This window comes from Scyliorhinus torazame, chromosome 3, assembly GCF_047496885.1.
Source record: "Scyliorhinus torazame isolate Kashiwa2021f chromosome 3, sScyTor2.1, whole genome shotgun sequence".
In the NCBI taxonomy this organism is placed as follows: Eukaryota; Metazoa; Chordata; class Chondrichthyes; order Carcharhiniformes; family Scyliorhinidae; genus Scyliorhinus; species Scyliorhinus torazame.
The window spans coordinates 62,173,422-62,191,391 of record NC_092709.1 but is presented as its reverse complement, the minus strand read 5'-3'; the positions used below and the strand labels follow the sequence as shown (position 1 = coordinate 62,191,391).

Below are 17,970 nucleotides of genomic sequence, written 5' to 3'. Positions count from 1 at the left end.
TAATATGTTTATGTCTTATGCGACTTTTCTTTTCTTTTTTGTTACGGGGGTGGTGGTTTGAATGGTTGAAAAGTTTTGTTGAAAAATTCTGAATAAACATATTTTAAAAAAAAGAACACTGCTTGGCTCTTTAATTTTCTCTCAAGCTACTTCGCTGCCTAACGTGCTATTACTTTTATTGCACTTGGAAACAGTTATGCTTTTTCCTGTGTTATCTGCATAGAGGGCATAGTTGGTATGGCGCTAAGCCAACCATGAAGAACAGCCAACCACACTCCTTCAAACCTCCAAGGAATGATGAAAACAGGATAGCTGGACCCCTGCCTATGCAAGGTATCGAGTCACCCAGAATTCTAACTCATACCAGCTGGAGGGATGTGACTTTGTTACTGACTGCTACATTCCTTACCGAAAGAATCGCAAAACAGTGCTGCCAACTCTTTGGATTGCGGGGTGGGAAATCCTGCTATCCATAAATTTTTGCCCTAGATTTAGAGGGTACTGATCCATTTTTCATATCAAACATTTACAGCAAAGCCTTCACTGTGTGTGAGGCCCGAAGGAAATAAGCTTGCTAATAATCAATGAACAACATTGGTTGACACTCCACAAATCACTGCTTAGGTCTCAGCTGGAGTACCATGTACAATGATAAGAACCATTCATTAGGATGGATGGCAAGACCTTGGAGAAGAGATTTACCAGAACGGTACTGTAGTACATGAGGGACTTCATTTATGTGGTGACACAAGAGTAGTTAAGATTTTTCTTCTTAGAACGGAGGAGGGTATGTGAGATTTAATAGAGGTGTTAAAAATGATGAACGGGATTGATAGAGTAAAAGGGAGAAACTGTTCCCGCTGACTGGAACGTCAGTAACCAGAGGAAACTTATTAAAGGCAATTTACAAAAGAACTTGAGGGGAGGTGAGGAGAATTCATTAAAATGCAGTTATGATTAAAATGCAGTTATGCAGTGGGAGCTAATACTAACTTTCAAAATGGAATTAGATATACTCTTGGAATGTTTTTTTAAAATGCTGGGCTATGGGGAAAGAACAGATTGGAAGTGTTTGGGTAGGACTTTCAAAGAGTCAATGTAGGCACCATGAGCCAAATAGCCCACTGTGTTACAAAAACAGAAAACACTGGACAATCTCAGCAAGTCTGACAGCATCTGTGGAAAGAAAAGGGAGCTAACGTTTCGAGTCTGGATGACTTTTGTCAAAGTCATCAAGGATGAAATAGTCCTGAATTACTATTGATAATAAATGTCAGTCAGTGAGTGATGTATGAACTTAGCCTGCCTGTAATATCAAACAGTAAATTGTAGACCTTGACAAGTTCTCGTGTTAAATATTTATCTATTGGTATCTCAGTACAGTGACTGCCTGCCATATGTTTGGTATAGTACATCAGACAAGAGAGAGTGAGCTAAGTAATCTGTAGACTTGCACATAGCTAAACCAAGTTTGAAATTTTAGTATAAATAAAGTAGCTAACGACCACTGATGTGATCACAAAATAGTCAAAATGACCTTCAAAGAGCTATTAAGTGGGAATACTTTTTGTTTTGTATTCTAGTTCTTTAGTAATGATAGCAACTTCTTACAAAATGCTACAAATTGAATTCTACACAATCCAAAATTCTGTAAACTGTAAGGTATTTCTCACTGCTCTACTTGAATTACAAGTTTATTATTAGTACAGTAATTACCTACTGTGTACTAGAGATGCTAAATGCTCAATATACCGACTCTCAAATTGATCATTTATAAACATTATTGCATTAAATTGTGCTGTTTCTATACATTGATAAATACAAAGTCCATTTGAAATTTAAGTCATTGGTGTTTTTTGTTTTGTCAGACAGGTATTAAGTTTTTCCCCAAGTTTTTGAATGAGGAAAGCCAGCTCCTCGGTTGCTTGAGACTTGTCTTCTAAAAGTTCGTATCGAAGACTTGAGATATCCTGTTTAATTTCTTTCAGTTCACCTGGGAAATAACATTGCAATGTCAGTGAAAATATTAAGACTAAGAGAATAACTGTAAAACAAGTATTGATTTAAGGTGCTGAGATATAAAAATATCATTTAAAAAGAGCATGGAATGACAAGATAGGAAGTACTAACTACAAGAAAAAGCCTGTTGGGTTATAGGGACTGTGGGCAGGATTCTCCGACCCCCCCGCTGGGTCGGAGAATCGCCGGGGGGGAGGCGGCGTGAATCCCGCTCCGCCGCTCCGAGGCTGGCTGCCGAATTCTCCAGCGCTGATTTTTGGGCGGGGATCACGCCGCGCCGGTCGGGGGCCGTTGGCAGTGACCCCCCCGGCGATTTTCTGGGCCCTGAAGGGGCCGAGCAGCCGCCCATTTTCGGCCAGTCCTGCCGGCGTGGATTAGACAAGGTCCATACCTTGGGCGGCTTGCGGAGTCCTCGGGGGGACCCGGCCCAGGGGGGGCCCCCACGGTGGCCTGGCCCGCGATCGGGGCCCACCGATCTATGGGCGGGCCTGTGCCGTGGGGGCGCTCTTTCCCTGCGCGCCGACCTGTGTAAGATTCCGCCATGGCCGGCGTAGAGAAGAAACCCCCTGCGCATGCGCAGGAATCACGCCAGCGGCTCTGCACATGCGCCAACCCGTGCTGGTGATTGCGGGAGAATCCCACCCTGTGTGTTTACTGAGAACATTATAGTCTAAGATGCATTTTGTAACCAGTGTTATCTTTAAAATCTGTCTACATTTGTGAAGATAGGTGGGAGTGAAGGAACATTGTATTGTAGTCAAACTTTTCATGTTTAATAAATGTTTTATTTATGTTGTTAAAAGCTAATTGACAGTCTTGTGACTGTTCATCCATGTTTTTAAAAAAAAGTAAAAGTTATGTTCTTTTGAGCCAGGGTTCCATTCTGGGACATTCCCGTCCAGTAGTAACATCAATTGGGATTGTAAAACATGGAGAATACACGAGACAACTATGGTCCTCCAGGCTTTTGTTTACTTCAAAAATGGTACCATTCCTGCAATTGTTTTTTTTGCCTGCAGAGGACAGAATCCTGCGTATGAATATGTGTAGCTTCTAGCAAGCATAACTGAACCCCATTGTGAGCCTGATTGATAATCTTAAATTGGTTGTTAGTGCCATTCTCAGCACACTCAGGTTGTTTTGCAAGTCCTGTCCAATTGAGAAATCACATATAATGTGAGACATTATGTTCACAGTTTTGCAAGCACAGGCTGGTTGAGTATGGTCATTAACCTGCCTATTGCGAACAGTCAAAGGCACATATGGCCTATGAACCAGGCATCACATCAGCACTGAAATAGATAGGTCTCGGAGCTGGCCTCGGTGCTGTTGTGTAAATCTGAGCTGGGTGGCAGCAACACCACCATTTGTGTGTTATAGGTGGCCTATCACCATGGAAATCCCTCAGAAGAAGCAAAATTGGAACAAGAAGCCACTGCGGGTGGAGAGTTGTATCATTGAACGACACCGTGAGAGGAGATTTGTTCCAGAATATTTGGTGATGATTGGAGTCATCTTTGATGTATTAGGTGCACAAATGTGTTATCAGATGACGTTGAAAAGGGACATGGAAACAGGCCCACCTGACCCTAGCTGGCATGAAATCTGGTCCATGTGACCAAATTTTCCCAGAGCAAGAAGAGGATGTGGCATAGTAGTATAAAAGTGAACACACAGACAGGATCTAGAAGGGTAGAAAAAGGAAATTAACGTTACTGCCACTGCTTCAGTTATCGTAAAGGAACTTATCGACCAGCACTGGCCATATCGTGCACACGGGTGTTACTGAGGGTTCAGGTGATTCTTGTGGACCCACGTCATTAAGACTACTGTGAGCAGAGCTGAGGAGGTTCTGTTTGTTGTGATATGATGTATATGGACATTTAAGGGAGTGTACCTTTATTGTCAAATAGGAAAACATAACACTCCTGAAGTGCACTGTTTTGGTGAAGACTATGCAGGTAGGGCATGGAGTGCTTGGGAGCTGCTGTTAAATAAGGATCGATTGCTGATTCCGTGGAGTAAAGGAGCTGGAATTCTACCTGAGCAAGTTCAAAGCTTTGAAGTATTTTGTGATTAACATTAGTGCCATACATGCGAAGTGGTCTGTCCAATAAATCCGTGAGGTCTATCTCTGTTTTGTCGGCTATTCAATTTATACTGACTGCAATTTTCCTTCAAATTCACATTAAATTTATGTTGATTTTATTTTGATAGTGAAAGTAAAATTATAAAAAGTGAAATCCTGCCCATTAGTTTTCTCCTTGGTATCGTCTGGTAAATTTGGTTCTTTGATTTGCAAGAAAGATTGGATTAAGAGAGATAAAAGACAGGAAGAGATAGGTAAATAAATGAATTTTAAATTTTAGAATTCCCTAAGCAGAACATTTTACAAGCAGGAAATAGACTCAGCAATTTCTCTTTCTGGCCAAGGAGGTTGATTGTCATGGTATTGTGATGAATGCAGGATTTTAGATGTATCAGATTATAAACAATCGACAAATGAACAGTTAAAGGCCTGGGTTAGAGTGTGTTTGACTGCAATAGTCATGTTTTCATTTTCATTTTTCATTTCATTTCATTTTTAAAATAATCTTGTTTTGCAACACCAAAAAGCTTTTAGGAGCCAGACATGAAATTGACCAGAGTTAAACGCCTCGGCTAATGCACTGTTGTTTAACTAGGGGGAGTACCTGGGGACGTAATGTGTTTTCAGCATGGTTAGTTAATTTGTTTTCAGCTTGTGGAGATTATGTCATTGCTGTGTGGAGCGAAGGTATTCAGGCATTTTGAGAAAACGTTTTGAGTTGAGTTTTGATCCGGCTACCCTTGAGACCACAAGTAAAGTCTTTTGCTCTCACAGTAGGATTGCAAAAAATATATTTGTATTTAAAGCTGTGCGGACTTGTCTGATGACAGGGAAGAAGCTGAAACTAACCAGTTGCAACAGCGTTTGAATCATCCAGCCAGATTCTGCAGGGGTTCTAACTGGAAACAAATCTGTTCTGGAAAGCAAGCATTGGAACATAAAGTTTGAGAGTTGTGTGTTTTTCCTATCTTGTTGCTTAATTGGGAATTGTGTAGTGTTGTTTAAGGGGTAATTGTAAGCTATTTTCGGCTGTGAGGTTTAAGATTTTAATACTGTGTTAATAATAACATTTTGCTTTACAATACCAAATCCCTATTTCTTCGGGCAATCACCCCTGGAGTGAAATATTCTTTCCACACAGTCTTAGAAAATGAAATAAAATATTGGGGTTTTGGTCCAGTATCCGAGCCACTTTTGAGGGCTGGTCTGGAATCATAATAGTATTTACCTTGTATGTATAAGTCCTAATTGGCTGTGTTGAGTTTAATGGACAATTAATGTGAAAATCCAGCTGATTCCTAAGAATAACAGGAAGGTCGAGGGCAAGGTCATTGTAAGGGTTTGATCACATGATGTACTGATGATGTCATTACCAGTTTGGGTGGGCTAACAGCCGGTCTATTCTAGCAACCTGTGAGAAAACATCTTTCCAATAAAGCTCTTGTTTGTTTTGCATCTTTGTGGACTGCAAGTCTGTACTTTAAAAATACCACACAAAACAAATGGCAGAGTAATGTAACTCAACGAACAAGTTATGGAGATTTGGAGCTCACGCTTCATTTCTTCTTTCCCTGAACTTGCGGTCTCACTCATGCATTAAATCAGCATGTGTTGCGAACCCGACATTTATTTTTCCAGGAAGGTTTTCCCCAACACATGTACTAATGCAAAAAGAATTTGAAAATATGTGTAATTCAGGACCAATCTAATTGTTATGCTGTGTATGGGGATGACAGCATGCTGAGAATGCTAGTATCCAGTTCTTGTATGTGAGCTTTGGGACAGAAAGGGAGTCATTGCAGGAACACGTGTATTCCAAAAACATTCTTCAGAACATGTCACTTTACTGGGAAGTGATAGAATCCTTTGTTTCGTTTACGAGATTTATATTGCTCAATAATCTACCTGAATGTTGTTGATCCTTACCTTCATTAACTTCATCATTTTCTTTATCAACTTGTGCTTTCAAGACATACCGTTTAATCAGTCGTTTCATTATTTGCTGTGAAAGACAAGAATATAACTAAAACAAGAGCATCGAATCAAAGAACATTCCTAAAAATAGATGACCTTGCTTATAACAAAAATTGTTATGTATGAATTCTGACTTACAATGAATATATTTCAATGTCCTGAATCAAATGTTAATAGGACTCTATAAATACTGCTCGCACATAATAAATACATTACCTGTTTAAACTGAACCAATTAATATCAAAGAACATATGAAAACATGGGAACTGTTTTGTTCATCAAAAATCATCTCGTTAATTTGAGCATTTTACAGCACCTTCATGGCACACGTTGATCTCACTCTCTCCACAGAGGATGTTTATGTTTGGTCAGCATAGAACTGATGAGTGTTAATTGGATGACAATCGCAAACTGTTTCCAGAATGTCACAGTTCTGAAAATCTTGTTGCATTCTTTACATACCTGGAAAATGTTGACAGTTACATTCCGCTGTCTTGAATTCAAAATGCATTGCAAGGATCAATACTTTATTTTCAATTTGATTGGTGAGAATTAAATCAATTAAGATAAAAATTGGGGAAGTTACACAGTGGGATAACATAATGCAGCTAGGAGTGGCAACATATGGTTACTCTGTTTATCAATCTTTTCAAAAATCTCAGCTGATTCAGCTGCAAAGTATGAAGCTAATAGTTTGAGGAGGATATTTTTCTCTGGTGTAGGAGGACCATAGTAAGATATTTTAAGAATTGTGAAATTTAAGTGTGCTAATGCATCCACATGTGGCCGTCGAAAATAATCCTGGATTGGTTTGCTGTTGTGATGTTTGTCTGACACCTGACCTGTTTAGAACAGCTGTGACTTCTGAGATTGATTAGAATCTGATTAATTTTGTTGTTGGAACTTTCTCCAGATTAACAGCTGATTGGTTCTCTCCTTATCATCCCAATCCCTCTCCCGATTATTTCAAGGCCAGAAAACACAGCAGAAAATAATTGTATTTCTTTCTTTCCGCGATGTGCTGATGTTTTATATAAAATGTGGTATTTGAAGTCTGACAGGTAATCATCAAACTCAAGTGCCAGCTTGGCTCAATTGGTAGCTTTCCTGACTCTGATGTAAAAGGTTGCAGCCGCAATCCCTCTGCCGGGCCTGAACACAAAATGGAGGGTGTGGTTTAACAAGCAGGGTGGTACCCTGGCACTCCCATTGGCACCCAGCCACTGTGGCACTGTCAGTCTGGCATCTTGGCACTGCCACCTGGGCACAGTGTCCAGGGGGCTTTGTCAGGCTGGCAAGGGTGCTGGCAGGGTGCCAGTGCCAAGGTGCCCATGTGCCAGGTTGCCCCTGCCAGGATTCGGGCCCAGGGGTGTCTGTCCTTAAGAGGTGGAGTGAGGGGGGGGGGGGGCTCGAGGACCCCCTTAAAGGTAGGTTGGGTGCAGTGAGTGAGTCCAGACGTCACGATGGGGTGGTTGAGGGGAGTTCAAAGGTACAATGTTGTGGAGTGTTCAATTATTAAAAATAGGAATTCCGACTCCAACCCATTACAAAAGTGTACTTCCAGTTCCACAAGTGTGGGTTTGGGGTCAGATGACTCCTGAGAGGCAGAGAAATAATTATAATGTCAAATTGAGGAATTATGCTGCAGAATTTATTACCAATTTGGATTTAACGGCAATGGTCCAGGGTTTCTCTGGGCTTGGAAACTGTGACGGCTGAAGGGAGGTAGGAGTTGCCAGCTACAGGTCCAGCACTGCTTGTGGGCCAGGAGAAGAATGAGTGCTTTCTCTTGGGCCCTTGATCAATACTGCCACAATTTGCCTCTGTCCTCATGCCATTCAGAACGTTTCATCGGGATTGGTTGACCCCCTCTCACAATTTCTCTCTTTCTTTACCTCACTCTGCTCACACACCACAACCCCCAATCTTTTCAATTTGTTTTCCATAAAGCCTTACAGCACAGGTTTTCCTGCCGGACAGCCAGTTAGCCTCACAATCTACTTGACTGTCAGAAAACAGAGTAAAATAATTCTAATGAGGTCCTGCCATTAAGAGGAGGTTTTGTGCAGTAGGAATATTCCTAAATAACTTAGTATTTTCCCTATTCCACGTGATGTATCTGTGGCTTCTGTCCAAACGAGCACCATTCATTTGCTCAATACGTCATGCTGGAGTTCAGCATATGGCATCATGCCTTTTCCTAATTACTTTCATTGTTTTATTGGGACCATTATTCCCAGTGGCACAGTGGTTAGTACCACGGACCCGGGTTCAATTCCAGCCTTGGGAGGCTGTCTGTGTGGAGCTTACATGTTCTCCCCGCGTCTGCGTGGATTTCCTCCGATGTTCCGGTTTCCTCCCACAGTCCAAAGATGTGCAGGTTAGGTGGATTGGCCATGCTAAATTGCCCCTTATTGTCCAAAGATGTGTAGGTCAAGGGGTTATTGGGATATGGACACGATGGGCTGAATGGTCTCCCTCTCTCCTGTAGGGATTCTATGATCTTCTGTGTTGCTCTGTGTGTCACAGACTGTGCCCTTAATGAATTTCTGGTGACATCTTTGTCAACAACACATTATGCTGCAGATTTATATACTCTGTCCTTGAGGAAAGGATTCAGTGTAAATGAGTCATGATTTAAAATAGACCAGGTGGTGACATCATGTGACTTTCCTAATTGCTTCTTTAATTAGTGACTATTTATAGAAGTTAGAGAGGCAGGCACTTTGTTATATAAAGCCATCAATGTGAGGCAAACTCCTTATCAGACCCGGGATGGTCTAACTTTTTGATGAATACAGAAACATCTGATCACAGGCAATCTAAGTGAAAGAGGGTGATAATCTATTTAGTTACTAGATTTAATAACTGAGGGCACGGGAAACTTCACACAGACTGTCGTGGGGCATTGGAATTCACTGCCAGGGTAGTGGTTAAGGCAAAAACTATCAACATTCAAGATCAGAATGGACACAGTGAAGCAGTTTGAAGGACAAGAGAACAGTGTGGATGACTGTGATTAACATTGTTTTCTTGCATGTAGAGAAAATACAGACAAGGACTGTTTGGGCCAAATACCCTGTTTGTGTTGTAATTTATCGATACTTCTATGCATAGAAATTTGTGAGAAATGGAGCTAATGATCTTCATGGTGAAACTATGGCTGTGCCATCCATTACAGAAAGACAATTGGCTATACATAGCACGAGGGACACCACTGCACAAGTGTGGAATGAAACGAGGAGGCAAGTCACCATGAACAGAGATTATTATGTGCAGCCTCATTGTGTTTGAGTCTTTTTGATCCAATGTAATAAACAGACCGATGTATTTTGATTTGTCGGCCCAGTTCCTGGTACTTCCTTGGGACGTAGGTAATCAATCAGATGAAGTGATCCAAAAGTGAGAATGTATGCTGTTTGCAGCTTTGAGACGATAATGACATTTGACCCATTCTTGTTGTAGAGTGAGATTTATCCCACGCAACCATTCTTAAAAATGTGTCTATAATGGGCTTCAATTCTGTGCAGGGGTGAGAGAAAAATTTCCTCTATTCAGTATTTGAGTTAAAATTGTAAGCAAATTCTTTATGCACATCTGCAGTATCACTACAAACGGAGAACATGAGGAACATTTCCCAGAGACGGCAAAGTAGACTTCAGGGAAGGGGATATACTGAGTGGATGCACGAAAGGTGGCTCCTCCTGGAAACTCAGAATTAGGCACTTTTAACCCAAAATAGGTGGCTAAACCCGGGGAAAACACCCCCCGCCCTCCTCCAACACCACCACAATGAACAAAACATGCAAAGCAACAGCAACACGGGGAGCCAAAAGAGACGGCAGAGGCTGTAAAATCTGGGCAAGAAAGACTGAGGCGATGGCGGACACGGGTGTGGGTGACGAGGTCCCGGCCACACCCGAACGGGATGGAACGCCAGAACATATGCCGGGCTACCTCCCGATTAATGAATAGAGGGAATTTCTAACACACAAATTCCAGGAGCTCAAGGATGCCGTCAAATTTGAAATGATGGCGCCGGTGAAAGTGACTGTGGCAGCGCTGGAACAGTGGTTAGAGACTCAGGAGGCGACGATCAGAGAGCTGCAGAAAGCTGCGATCGACCAGAGCGATTGGACTGACTTACTGGAGATAGAGATGGCAAGGTTGGAGGCGATATAAGGGACGAGGACCAAGAAAATCGACCTCGCCGCTAAAACCTCCACAATGTGGGCTTACTGGAGGGCACCAAGGGCAGAAACCCTCCAGAGTACGTGGCCTAGATGCTGGGCAAACTAGTTGGAGGGGAAAGCTTCCTCAAACCCCCAGAAGTGAACAGAGCGGACTGTCGTGATATGCATCACTGTATATATACAAGGGGTTAATGTAAATAGACTACAACTAAGTAACCACCAGAGGGAGCACCAGAGATGTATATATACATAGACAAACAGGAAGTACTCTCTCGCTCTTCACAGGAACGGCAGCTGGTGAGCAGGGCACAGACAGGCAGCTCAGGTGTAACCTAGTCTAAGCGCTGGAGAGAGAACAAACTCACAATAAAGCATCTACTTCAACTGTAAGACTACGAGCTTTATTCCGACACAAGAAATAATACATGGTACCAGGACCAGGTGACTTCAGAACGCTGACAAGAAAAGTTACACAAGATGCAGACAAAGCACGATCGAAACAGACGAAAACGCGGACGTGGGGAGACTTCGCTGGTCAATGCAACTCGTTGGAACAACCCATTGGAACAACTGGTAATTCATCTATAGATGAAAATCTTTAAACAAACGTTCGAACTGTATATCGTAGCTAATGAGTTGAGCGCGGCCTCAGAAGAAATGAAAATAGCACTTCTCCTAGCAGGACATGAAGCTAGAGAAATCTATAATGGCTTTAATTACTTGAAAGGTGAAGACAACACCAAATTAGAAGTAATACTTAAAAAATTTGAAGATGGACTTCTGGGTGCGGCGATGACCAGCTGAGTCGCACGTTTCGGCAGCTCCCTGTGAAACGGACTTTTGGGCTCTTGATAGGAGCCCCAACGGCAATTTTGACGGCTAAAAACACTGTGCGGTAAACCAGAAGGGAATCCCCCCTGGATACGGATGGAAAAAGGAGGAGAGAGTGGCCAGATTGCAGTGGATCCTTTAGAACAGCGGCAAGGAAGGCAAGCAAAAACCAAGATGGCGTCGGAAGGTGGCAGTTTAACATGGGGCCCTGAACAACAAGAGTTCTTGAAATGCTGTGTGGAAGAGATCAAAAAGGAAATGAAGAAAGAGCTGTTGGCCCCGATACTACAGGCGATCGAAGGGCTAAAGGAGGAACAAAAGACCCAGGAGCGGGAGCTTCGGGTCGTGAAGGCAAAGGCAGCCGAGAATGAGGACGATATACAGGGCCTGGTGGTGAAGACGGAGACGCAGGAGGCACATCAGAAACGATGTGTGGAAAGGTTGGAGGCACTGGAAAACAACGCAAGGAGGAACAACCTGAGGATTCTTGGTCTTCCTGAAGGTGTGGAGGGAGCGGACGTCGGGGCATATGTGAGCACGATGCTGCACTCGTTAATGGGAGCGGAGGCCCCGGCGGGTCCGTTGGAGGTGGAGGGAGCATACCGAGTGATGGCGCGAGGACCGAGAGCAGGAGAAATTCCCAGAGCCATAGTGGTGAGATTCCTCCGTTTTAAGGATAGAGAAATGGTCCTTAGATGGGCGAAGAAAACTCGGAGCAGTAAATGGGAGAACGCGGTGATCCGCGTTTATCAAGACTGGAGTGCGGAGGTGGCGAGAAGGAGGGCGAGCTTTAATCGGGCCAAGGCGGTGCTTCATAAAAAGAAGATAAAATTTGGAATGCTGCAACCGGCAAGACTGTGGGTCACATATCGAGGGAGGCACCACTACTTTGAGACGGCGGATGAAGCGTGGACCTTTATTGTGGAAGAAAAACTGGAATGAGCGGGTTATTAAAAAGAACGTTCGAACAAAGTGGTGGGGCGAATGTGGGGGGCAAAGAGGGGTTTTATGTACTAATCCTGCGATGTGGTAACTTTTCTCTCTCCCACAGGTGGTGATGGGGGAGGAGGGGAGATGGAGGAGATGGGGCGTTGGCCGTTGGGGGCGGGGCCAAGGGAGAAGCGTGGGCTTGGTTCCCGCGCTATGATAATCATGGCGGGAATAGAGAAGCAGGAAGGAGGGGGTATCGCACGGTGCGAGCCGAGGTCACGGGGGGAAGCCGAGGTCAGCCAGAGTTTGCTGACTTCTGGGAGCAACATGGGGGGAGTAATTACGCTAGCGGGGGATCTAGCGGGGGGGGGGTGGGAGGGGGGAATTACTGGGTTGCTGCTGCTGGGGAGAGGGGGGAGCTGGTATGGGAGGGGATGGGCGGGGGGGCACCGCCTGGGGGAGATACAGCTGCGTGGGAACCGGGTGAGGAGCTGGAAAAAGGTGATGGCTAATCGACAAGGGGGGGGGTGGGTAGGAAGCGCCCCAACTCGGCTGATCACGTGGAACGTGAGAGGGCTGAACGGGCCGATAAAGAGGGCATGGGTACTCGCACACCTTAAGAAACTTAAGGCAGATGTGGTTATGTTACAGGAAACGCACCTGAAACTGATAGACCAGATTAGGCTACGCAAAGGATGGGTGGGGCAGGTGTTCCATTCGGGGCTAGATGCGAAAAACAGGGGGGTGGCTATATTAGTGGGGAAGCGGGTAATGTTCGAGGCAAAGACTATAGTGGCGGATAACGGGGGCAGATACGTGATGGTGAGTGGCAAACTACAGGGGGAGACGGTGGTTTTGGTAAACGTATATGCCCCGAACTGGGATGATGCCAATTTTATGAGGCGGATGCTAGGACGCATTCCGGACCTAGAGATGGGAAAGCTGATAATGGGGGGAGATTTTAATACGGTGTTGGAACCAGGGCTGGATAGGTCGAAGTCCAGGACTGGAAGGAGGCCGGCAGCAGCCAAGGTACTTAAAGATTTTATGGAGCAGATGGGAGGTGTAGACCCGTGGAGATTTAGCAGACCTAGGAGTAAGGAGTTCTCGTTTTTCTCCTATGTCCATAAAGTCTACTCGCGAATAGACTTTTTTGTGCTGGGTAGGGCATTGGTCCCAAAGGTGAGGGGAACGGAGTATACGGCTGTAGCCATTTCGGATCACGCTCCACACTGGGTGGACTTGGAGATAGGGGAGGAAACAGGAGGGCGCCCACCCTGGAGAATGGACATGGGACTAATGGCAGATGAGGGGGTGTGTCTAAGGGTGAGGGGGTGCATTGAAAAGTACTTGGAACTCAATGATAATGGGGAGGTCCAGGTGGGAGTGGTCTGGGAGGCGTTGAAGGCGGTGGTTAGAGGGGAGCTGATATCAATAAGGGCACATAAAGGGAAGCAGGAGAGTAAGGAACGGGAGCGGTTGCTGCAAGAACTTTTGAGGGTGGACAGACAATATGCGGAAGCACCGGAGGAGGGACTGTATAGGGAAAGGCAAAGGCTACATGTAGAATTTGACTTGCTGACTACAGGCACTGCAGAGGCACAATGGAGGAAGGCACAGGGTGTACAGTACGAATATGGGGAGAAGGCGAGCAGGTTGCTGGCACACCAATTGAGGAAAAGGGGAGCAGCGAGGGAAATAGGGGGAGTGAGGGATGAGGAAGGAAAGATGGAGCGGGGAGCGGAGAGAGTGAATGGAGTGTTCAAGACATTTTATAAAAAATTATATGAAGCTCAACCCCCGGATGGGAGGGAGAGATTGATGGGCTTCTTGGATCGGCTGGAATTTCCCAAGGTGGAAGAGCAGGAAAGGGTGGGACTGGGAGCTCAGATCGAGGTAGAAGAAGTGGTGAAAGGAATTAGGAGCATGCAGGCGGGAAAGGCCCCGGGACCGGATGGATTCCCAGTCGAATTCTATAGAAAATATGTGGACTTGCTCGCCCCGGTACTGACGAGGACCTTTAATGAGGCAAAGGAAAGGGGACAACTGCCCCCGACTATGTCTGAAGCAACGATATTGCTTCTCTTAAAGAAGGAAAAGGACCCGCTACAATGCGGGTCCTATAGACCTATTACCCTCCTAAATGTAGATGCCAAGGTCCTGGCCAAGGTAATGGCAATGAGAATAGAGGAATGTGTCCTGGGGGTGGTCCACGAGGACCAAACTGGGTTTGTGAAGGGGAGACAGCTGAACACGAATATACGGAGGTTGTTAGGGGTAATGATGATGGCCCCACCAGAGGGAGAAACGGAGATAGTAGTGGCGATGGATGCCGAGAAAGCATTTGATAGAGTGGAGTGGGATTATTTGTGGGAGGTGCTGAGGAGATTTGGTTTTGGAGAGGGGTATGTTAGATGGGTGCAGCTGTTGTATAGGGCCCCAGTGGCGAGCGTGGTCACGAATGGACGGGGATCTGCATATTTTCGGCTCCATAGAGGGACAAGGCAGGGATGCCCTCTGTCCCCATTATTGTTTGCACTGGCGATTGAGCCCCTGGCGATAGCGTTGAGGGGTTCCAAGAAGTGGAGGGGAGTACTTAGGGGAGGAGAAGAGCACCGGGTATCTTTGTATGCGGACGATTTGCTACTATACGTGGCGGACCCGGCGGAGGGGATGCCAGAAATAATGCGGATACTTGGGGAGTTTGGGGATTTTTCAGGGTATAAATTGAACATGGGGAAAAGTGAGTTGTTTGTGGTGCATCCAGGGGAGCAGAGTAGAGAAATAGAGGACCTACCGTTGAGGAAGGTAACAAGGGACTTTCGTTACCTGGGGATCCAGATAGCTAAGAATTGGGGCACATTGCATAGGTTAAATTTAACGCGGTTGGTGGAACAGATGGAGGAGGATTTCAAGAGATGGGATATGGTATCCCTGTCAATGGCGGGGAGGGGGCAGGCGGTTAAGATGGTGGTCCTCCCGAGATTCCTCTTTGTGTTTCAGTGCCTCCCGGTGGTGATTACGAAGGCTTTTTTTAAAAGGATTGAAAAGAGCATCATGGGTTTTGTGTGGGCCGGGAAGACCCCGAGAGTGAGGAAGGGATTCTTACAGCGTAGCAGGGATAGGGGGGGGCTGGCACTACCGAGCCTAAGTGAGTATTATTGGGCCGCTAATATTTCAATGGTGAGTAAGTGGATGGGAGAGGAGGAGGGAGCGGCGTGGAAGAGATTAGAGAGGGCGTCCTGTAGGGGGACTAGCCTACAGGCTATGGTGACAGCCCCATTGCCGTTCTCACCGAGGAACTACACCACAAGCCCGGTGGTGGTGGCTACACTGAAGATTTGGGGACAGTGGAGACGGCATAGGGGAAAGACTGGAGCCTTGGGGGGGGGTCCCCGATAAGAAACAACCATAGGTTTGCCCCGGGGGGAATGGATGGGGGATATGGAATGTGGCAAAGAGCAGGAATAACGCAACTGAAAGATCTGTTTGTGGATGGGAAGTTCGCGAGTCTGGGAGCGCTGACCGAGAAATATGGGTTGCCCCAAGGGAATGCATTCAGGTATATGCAACTGAGGGCTTTTGCGAGGCAACAGGTGAGGGAATTCCCGCAGCTCCCGACACAAGAGGTGCAGGACAGAGTGATCTCAAAGACATGGGTGGGGGATGGTAAGGTGTCAGATATATATAGGGAAATGAGGGACGAAGGGGAGACTATGGTAGATGAACTAAAAGGGAAATGGGAAGAAGAGCTGGGGGAGGAGATCGAGGAGGGGCTGTGGGCAGATGCCCTAAGCAGGGTAAACTCGTCGTCCTCGTGTGCCAGGCTAAGCCTGATTCAGTTTAAGGTATTACACAGGGCACATATGACTGGAGCACGGCTCAGTAAATTTTTTGGGGTGGAGGATAGGTGTGCGAGGTGCTCGAGAAGCCCAGCGAATCATACCCATATGTTTTGGTCATGCCCGGCACTACAGGGGTTTTGGATGGGGGTGACAAAGGTGCTTTCAAAAGTAGTAGGAGTCCGGGTTGAACCAAGCTGGGGGTTGGCTATATTTGGGGTTGCACAAGAGCCGGGAGTGCAGGAGGCGAGAGAGGCCGATGTTTTGGCCTTTGCGTCCCTCGTAGCCCGGCACAGGGTATTGCTAATGTGGAAAGAAGCCAAGCCCCCGGGGGTGGAGACCTGGATAAATGACATGGCGGGGTTTATAAAGCTAGAGCGGATTAAGTTCGTCCTAAGGCGGTCGGCTCAAGGGTTCACCAGGCGGTGGCAACCGTTCGTCGAATACCTCGCAGAAAGATAGACGGAATGGGAAAAAGAAGGCAGCAGCAGCAGCCCAGGATCGGGGGGGGGGGGGGGGGGGGGAGGAGGAACCAGAAGGACTCTCAGGGTTGTTAATATATACTGTATAGTATGTATAGGTCGTTGCTACAGATAATTATATATTGGACTGTTAAATTATATTTTTGGAGAGTGTTACTTGTGACAAGGCAGTTGCCAATTAGGGCTAGTTTTCATTTTTGTTATTTATTATTTATTCATTTTTTTTGTTTTTGTTTATAAAATAGGTCATTGTTATTTGTGTTGTTATAATATTGTGTAAAGGATGCACAATGTACTGTGTTGGTTGACCAAAAATTTTCAATAAAATATTTAATAAAAAAAATAAATTTGAAGATTACTGTAACACCAGTAACAATGCTGCTTTAAGACATTCAATGCTCAGAGACCAAATTGCACAGGGGATGAGTGATGCGAAACTCAAACAATCATCAGAACAGAAAGGTTTAATGCTGGAAATCATGATTGACAAGTGCAGATCGCAAGAAAAAAATAACTTCAAGTTTTTAACAAGACAAAACAGCAAAAAAAGTTCTTTTCCATGGGTCTGAAGAAGTTAAAATGGCGTCTGAGCAGATTTTAAACTCCTCGGGGAACAAAAGACACAAATCTGGGTCTGCGCATGCGCAGGAAACAGCAACCGCGCATGCGCAATTGAAAAAAGACATTTTGGGCGCAAATTGTTCTGGCTTGCGCATGTGCAGTTTACGAAAAAGCACACAGTAAAGGAAAAGCGATTTGCGCATGCGCAATCAATTCCTACGCTTTACATCACAAGCGCCATGACGTCAGAGGCCCCGGACCACGTCTACTTAAAGGGGAAATGTCCAAAAATTAAAAAGAGTTTTAAAGCGACAAAACACAATTTGTTCACCTCGAAAGACAGAACAATGCCTGACCTTCTACCAGCAGTTGAACATAACTTTTGCAGCATCCTGGAACAAGCAGTTTGCACCACCCGAAGTGAAGAGCACAATGACAAACCCAAAACCAAAGATGATGATTTGTTCATTGAACATGAAGAGCACGTTGACAAATCCGAAACAAAAGAAGATGATTTGTTTATCGAAGAATACTACTCAGACATGGCTGCGTTATTCAAATATGAACGTCATAAAAGCATCAGCGCCATCATTGAAAAGCTCAACACTCATGGTAGATGAATCCAATACTTTGATGTAATGGCAGATCATCAATACATTGGATGACAGCAACCTGTCAAATACCCAAGAAGAATACGATGCCACACAGCAAGTACTGAACGACTCCGTTGGGAGCGCACAGATCAACTCCACAGAGAGACTCCACATAGAGAGTGATGAAAGACTCCACAGGGAGAGCGATACAAACTATGAACGTCTCCCCAGCTCATTTAACCAACAAGAAGACACTGAATGTCTACCCACTGTATGTGAGACAAGTGACGAAGAAATCACAATTCCCATACAAGATGTGCAAGATCACAGCGAGACTGACAGATCTCAGCTCGTCTGTACAGAGGCACTCATCAATCAAAGTGATACTGCTCTTGAGTCCAGTGAGACCACGTCAATTAAAACCTCATCCGTACCCATACGAACTACCCATAAGAA

General features: G+C 45.2%; 1 protein-coding gene across 1 annotated transcript in view; it reads right to left on the bottom strand.

Annotated features, from left to right (window-relative positions):
* Positions 1-1,343: 1,343 nt before the first annotated feature.
* LOC140408472 (short transient receptor potential channel 3-like) overlaps positions 1,344-17,970 on the bottom strand; it is a 234,142-nt gene continuing 217,515 nt past the window's right edge. Inside the window, exons 12-13 of the mRNA XM_072495720.1 lie at positions 6,035-6,110; positions 1,344-1,993 (exon numbers count right to left, since the gene is read on the bottom strand). Of these exons, the coding sequence (XP_072351821.1) occupies positions 1,839-1,993; positions 6,035-6,110 (231 nt within the window). The 3' untranslated portion in view covers positions 1,344-1,838. The remainder of the gene's footprint in view (positions 1,994-6,034; positions 6,111-17,970) is intronic.